The sequence below is a fragment of the Rhamphochromis sp. 'chilingali' genome (genome assembly GCF_963969265.1).
Source record: "Rhamphochromis sp. 'chilingali' genome assembly, chromosome: 21".
Classification (NCBI taxonomy): domain Eukaryota; kingdom Metazoa; phylum Chordata; class Actinopteri; order Cichliformes; family Cichlidae; genus Rhamphochromis; species Rhamphochromis sp. 'chilingali'.
In genome coordinates, this window is record NC_137949.1 from 28,384,434 (window position 1) to 28,391,582 (window position 7,149).

Consider the following 7,149-nt stretch of genomic DNA (forward strand, 5'->3'; position numbering starts at 1 on the left):
GCATTTTTACTTTCTGTCGTGTTCTTAATTTCAGGTAGTTTTGAGCCATTAGGGGTGTTTTTGAGGTTAGTTTCTCATGTTGTGTTTGTTTCCTGTCCAGATTTTGTGCCTTGGTAAAACGCCGTAGAGAAGGCGTCAGCGACAGCGCCGCCTCCCTTGTAGTGCCCCCTGTTGTTGGAAACGCCATGCCCACCCACCACTGTGTGCCCGATGACACTGACCCAGAGCTGGTGTTTTTCTGTCGACACGTCTACGACTTCCGCTACGGACGCCTCCTCAAGAACCTGCAGTAGTATCTGACGAGGCATGACATCACATTACACCCCGGTTTCATCTGCCACAGATTCTCACTGGCTGCCTCCGTGAGAGAGGAACTGGAGTTTCGGACGACGGCTTGACAGCTTATTTTCTTTTCAGTCTCTCATTCATGCTTACATGTCACGCATTTATTAAGTAAACTAATGGTTTGACGTAATATATAAGAGTTGCTATGGCAGTGTAAATCTTTTTCTTTTATCATACATGGCTCTCTGGTGTTGTAGCAGCTGTGTGAAGAACCTGGAACGTACTCTGCTGTAGAAAAAGCTACTGTAGCTCTTAGAAATGTGAAATTTGATTAGATTGCCGAGAACTCGATGTTTCATGTGAATAATGCTACTATCTGCCTGACAGACAACAGATAACACAAAGTATCTTGATATGCCATAGATAATGAAAATATGTGGCATATTGTGCCACACCGGATGGTGCAGCTGAAGACTTAATCACATCTTTTTTTCACTCAGTTTATTTCTGCTGCTTTGAGCTGCACTGAGTCCATTTGATAGTGAAAACATGGCGTTTTCTACTGACACGGCATATAGAAATCTTACTGTAATGCAGCTGTGTTCATGCTGTTCTGAGAAATAGTGATAGTCTGGGAAATGTGCTTGCTTGTGATAAATAAGAAGGAATCAGTTTCATGTCTGTTTAATCAAAATGAAATAATCACCAGCAGCTGGTTAGTATAGCTTAGCATAAAGTCTAAGTCTGACTCTCGGGGCAATGGTCGGATACTATATATGTAATTAGCAGCTGTCAAGGGCAAGAACACCTGTTCTGTCAGAGGTTTATCGACTGCATGCGACTACAGATCAGTTTTAAAGAAGCTAGGTGTGTTTCAGTAAATCAGCAATCCCTATTTTTCCCCCTCTAAATGCATGCAGTCGAAGCATGCTCAAACATGATTGGTTGATAGAACGTGGGCTACAAGCAGACTACGAATATCTGCATACATATCTTTTTGGAGCGATTGTGCTAAGCTTAATTAGCTGCTGGCTCCAGCTGTGTGCTTACAACGTATACAGAGAGTGTTCTCATCCAAATCTCAGCAAGCAAGCATGTGAGGAAGTTTCCCAAATATTGAAATTGACATTTTTGTCTAATGGTGATTGATTTTGGAGAGCTTTGCAGCGCGCCCCAAAGATAGCCATGAAAGACATTCTCAGTCAAACGGTTTGATTGAATCTAATTAGCAGTGAAAAAGTATAACAAGAGTGAGCAATTAAAGGTTTTTTGGCTTCTTCTCTACTTAAGTTTTGAGAGAGATGCAGGTTTTATTCCGTATCTGTATCTGTAGTGAAGACACGGGCATGCTAACCGCTAAAAGACAGCGAGAGTTTAGTTTGCTTGCTTTCACATTGCGAGGATCAGCCGAGCATTAAAGGGGATTTTTGTTATGCCAATGCCGAGGAATATTTAACTTTTTCAAAGCTGTTTACCAGAGGTGTGATTTGACTCCGGTGTCAGCGTACTGTATATTTGCATTTAAATATCTGGATGGGTGTCTGTTAGTGGCAGATGGCATCAGTTAGTCACGTATATTCTTGTTTCTTCACTGATGAGCTGGTGAATAATGTAGTCAGTGTAGCATTTAGATCTGTGATGATGATTCGTTCCTATGTTTGAGAAAAGATATGTATTTATGTCTGTACTGAGAAAATATATAATTTATTTTCAAAAGATCATTTTAAAGAGTTTTAGATGAGTGGCTTGCATTCCTGATTAGAAAGGAGGCTGACGATGTCTCTCCGTAGCTGCACTGTATAAGTGTGAGAGTCTTTGCAGCAGTATTTCTGTGTTTCAGCTCGCTTACCCAATACAAGCTCGTGCAATTTTGCTTTGAGACACTGAAGTAGGCAATAGGCAGATTTGAGGACACATATGGAGTATTTGGAAGGATCTCAGATGCGGTTTGAAGGACATGCGCTAACATGTGACCAGAGATGCTAAACCTTGCAGGACCAAAATGTACCCTGGCCTTTTCCAGCTTCCTGTCATCCTCCTTTTCATTTCCCCTGAGATGGTGAAGCTTTGCCTCTTCATCTTTAAATGCCGATTGCTTCACTGATTTTAACTTACCATTAGCCTGTGCCCTGGATCTTTGCTGCCTTATAGAACATTCCCAGCCTTTTATTTAGTAACGTGTATTGATCACAGTCTGGAGTTATGAAGCTAGTAAGTGCGCTGATCTTGATTCCTAGATGCTTGACATGTATTTCAGTGTTACCTGTGATCTTATGTGACCTGAAAGTCCATCTTAATCAAAATTTTTATTGAGAGTGATGTTTGGTATCAAACTACTTAACTAGTTGAGAGTAGATGAGGATTTTTTTTTTCTTTTTTTGGAGAAACTAACTTTTTACAGAGTGTGGTATGACAATACTGACAATTCTTTCATATCAGTACTTTAAATATAAAGCAGAAGCTAGTTAGCTTAGCGATCTATAACGCTTGGAAGTGGGAGCGGGCGGTAGAAAGCCAGATGCACCCTTATCATCTGTGAGCATAATAGGTAACATTATGTATGTAATTTGTTTAGTCTGTATAAATCAAAGTGTTATAACAAATTTCTTGTTAGCAAATTTTGTGTTGTTTTTGGTTTTATGCTAGGCTAAGCTAAGCTAACCAGCTGGTTACGGATTCATTTCTTACATGCAGACCTTAGAGCATTCTGCCATTGAGGAAAAAAAAATGGGTTTTTTTGCCATCCATAAGTCACAATTTGGGGTTATTATGCCATTCAATTCAATTCAAGTTAAGAATCTTAACATTTTAATTTATTAATTCAAAAAATATCAGAAAATAACTCAAAATACTTATAAAAAAACACCTTCAAACTTGAAGTTAGGTCAAAACTTTGAGATAATAATCCACTTTTTTTTTTTACTTATGGATAGCCAAAAACATATATTTTTAAGTGGCATAAACAAGCTTGCATACTGTTTTTTTTTTTTTGTTTGTTTGTTTGTTTGTTTTTTGGTAACTCTCCACAAGAAAGCTTTGTTCACAAAATGTCAATCACCTGGGGCCAAGCAGCAATGCAAAATTTGGCACATTGATTGGTGTCACTGATTGTTTTATTCTTTTCATATCACAGCCCATTATTGACTATTTGTGCATTATATTATATATACCTGTTTTTGTTTGTTTGTTTGTTTGTTTGTTTTTTTAGATTTATGGTCTTTATGAAAAGCCAAGCAGGATATCTTACCATAACTTTGATTTATCCATGCAAAGATCAGTATGTGGATTTGGGACCCCATTTGAAGGAAACATTAAAAAAAAACTTGCCCATTGATCATTGGAAGCATTCTAATAAATAAATTCTTCTTTCTCTTGCAAGTCCCAAAGCTAACCACTTTACTGGAATTTTTCCCAGGTACAAATTCTTTGCAATCCTAACCAAAATTGTCAATCTTCAGACCGAATATCAAAAGATTTACCAGATGGATTTTCAATTTCTCAAACTGCTTTTCTGACAGAAAGTGGAATCTCATCTCAGCTACTGTTTCATATAATGACACAAAATTTCATTTGGGGACTTTTCATGATTTTTGCTACAATAAGAAAAAGAAAAAAGCCACGTTTTATACTCATATCAAGAGGTTGTTGTGACTTTGTCCTGCTAAACCGCTTGGCTCCCTCCTCACTGCTTTAACTTGGTAGTTTAAGCCTTCCTGAAAAACATAATAGTTAGCTTGATTTGTGTCATTTCTTATAAACATTAATTGATGCAAGTCATCATGGTGAATAAACTGTGTCAAAATGTCCAGAGAAGCTTCCCTAAACCACGTTATCATAATAAACCTCTCAGTGTATGTTTAATAAGTTCCATAAATACAGATAAAAAGACATTCAGACAAACATACTCACACTCAACACGATAACACAAGGACATATGAGCTGACTACAGCTGCTGATCTACATGAAGGAGGTGTTACACCTGACCTACAAGCACAGTAGTATTTGATAGTCAAAATTTTAGGTGGGGTATCACTTTAAAATGCTCACATCCCGCCTACATCTCCTTTGCTCCTTATCCTCTGTAAGTGGCATAGACATTTTTTGTTTGTTTGAATTCAGAAATAATTTAAATAGATGTCTCATATTCATTTATTTCTGTTTATTTCAATTCATCTGAATTTAAAACTATTCCATGCTATTTTAATATGTCCCGATGACTTAAATATTATCATGTCTTTATTCAACAAACGTTTAAAAAAAAATCCTGAATATTGCTTGATGGTGTATGAAGTATAGCCAACTTGAATCAGGTGAAAATATTTGGTTTGATTTGGTTCAACAACTTAAATCCAGAATTAGAAAACCACACCACGCACATTTTATGGCCTTAGGAATCACTCAGCAAACTAATTATGTTTAATCAAGATGTGTGATGCTTGTGTCTTAATTGGTCCTCTGTGCCTGTTCCCATTATCCTGTATTACATGTATTCCAAGAATTTTCCACAAAGAAAAGTACAAATAGTCACTGTAGTTTTTGCGTACCTTTCAAATGCCTTTCACTTTTCATCAGATGACACAGTTCTTGGTATTGAGCTTGAATCACCACAAAGAAATGCTTTCACCAAAAAGACTAAGACTAAAAGAGGGCAGGGGATTAAACCATGAATTGAACTTCATTCCCAGGTGTACTTCTTATGTGAATTTGTTTGTTTCTTTGCATGGCTTTTTTTTTTGGAAATATCTTGGAAATATTAATCACAGCACAGATTATTTGTATGGTTTCAAATGGACCTGTAATATAAGAAAAATATTTAATTGTAATAAATAATATATGAGTTTGAACAAGCTTCTGAGTTTTTATTACCTACACATATGTTATTATGGATGCAGTAATGCTTCTTGCCCACATGGTGGCCCACTTGGACAATTTTTTTTTTTAAATATCTGATTTGTTTTTCAATAAATTAAAAAGTCATTGCAATAATCAAAGCACAGACTTACTAAAAGGTTTCAGAGATAAATATTAATGTGTAACATGCATATGTGGAAAAAGGTAAACACACAAACCTACATAATCATGGCTGATCTCGTCTCTTTCAGTCTTTTTTTTTTCTTTACATCAGTTTTTATTGCATATTTGATTTGATTTGATTGGAAATCACAAGTAAAATATTTTTTACCATGCATAAAAATAATTTAGCCTCAAATCTTTCTCTTTTGTTTGTGCTTTTTGTTTCATTCAATCCCCTTTTTCAACTGAACTGGATACAAGCCATTTTGTCTGTTGTGCTGCATAGATCATGATGGAAAAGACGAGAGGCAGCATCTCGAAAGGAGCAATGAGGAGATATCAGTCATCTAACTTCGATAATTAGGCTTGTGATGAATATGCATGATGCCTCTGGCACAGCTAAACTTGGTTCTGAGATTTTAAATGGCATGAGCAGGTAAGTGATTTGCATCTGTAACAGCAAGCATGTGTGAGTCAGAAAGCTCATCTGCTTCAGCTCACACACTGGGCTATTTAGTGTGATTACATGTCTGTGTGAATGGCATTTATATAGTCATCAGTCTGTATATGATGTGAATTCTCAGTGGTTGTGCAGCAAATTCCTGTTATGACTATGTTACTGTCTTTACTGAATATCTGGACTGACTGTCAGTACAAGATTTATGGTTCCCAAATAAGGCTTAATGCAGTTAGGGAGAGAAATCAGTGGATCTGAAGCAGTTAAATATTAGGAATAAATAGTTTTAGTTTCAAATACACACACAGAGTCAGAAAGGTTTGAAAGGTAATGGATAGACACTTATTGGGTTAAAGCAGCTACAAGTACTAAATTACCAGTTAAACTGCTTTGCAAATAGCACTAGAAATGATTTGTTAGTCAAATGCGAAGCAGTCGAAACAAAAGGGATAAATATAGCTGAACAATTATATGGTGAAAATGTCTAAAATTGACACATTACCAGTTAAAATAGAAGTAGAAAAGGCACTAATTAAATAGGAATGAGAAAATCTGTGGACTCATGGGTCTCTTTCAAGAAACAACTAAAAACCCATCTTTGTAGACTAGCATTTAGTTAACTCTTTTTTTCTCTTTTTTACTGCTCTGGCATTTTGTTGTGAAGCACTTTGTGATCTTTGACTTGAAAGGTGCTATACAAATAAAATTTTACTTTGTGTTAGCTCCCGCTGAGATATCGTATCACTTCATGTTCCTATTACAGCTCACAGTGGTGTTTTATGTAGCCTGTTTAATTAAAAAAAACAACCTTTAGATAACAACATAGTGTCATATCCAGGTGCTTTGTCTAGAGCACACTCTGCTGAATCACCTGCTATTTATATTCACAGTATTCTGTCTGTAAGAATTCGATAGCTTAGCTTAGCTTGTAGCTGAGTCACTAGCAACATGGTTTTTTCACCTGTCCCTTACACACTTTCCTGTTTAGTAGCAGCTGTTAAGCTTATTGTTGTTGTTAAGCTTCCTTATTACAAGCATCATATTAGTTATAAATGTAGCCTGTTTACCGTTCTGGAGGACAGGCTCTGTACTCTGGAAAATTCTGAAGCTAGCCACCAACGATAGCAGATTGTCTGGGCCTGGTAGATTTCTTTAAATAACAATTTACGTTAGGGTATTGACACCCAGTTACGTCCGTCGGAGGTCACTAAAATTCATAGTGAACAGGTGTGTAGTTTTGCCAGAACAATGTCTCTCGGACTGTAGTTTTCTCTGGCCTTCTCTGGTGTCCAAGAAAACACTTTAGAGATAACTGAAAGATTTTCTGGGAAAAAACAGGTCATGTTATGAGAGATGTCCGCCATAACATTTTGGATGCAGCACTCATTTGTAGA

At 36.7% G+C, this 7,149-nt stretch overlaps 1 protein-coding gene across 2 annotated transcripts in view; it reads left to right on the top strand.

Annotated features, from left to right (window-relative positions):
- Positions 1-5,116, top strand: part of bahd1 (bromo adjacent homology domain containing 1) — a 35,184-nt gene extending 30,068 nt beyond the window's left edge. For both annotated transcript variants that reach the window (XM_080870487.1, XM_080870488.1), the window contains exon 7: positions 101-5,116. In XM_080870487.1, the coding sequence (XP_080726613.1) occupies positions 101-293 (193 nt within the window). In that variant the 3' untranslated portion in view covers positions 294-5,116. The remainder of the gene's footprint in view (positions 1-100) is intronic.
- Positions 5,117-7,149: the final 2,033 nt, after the last annotated feature.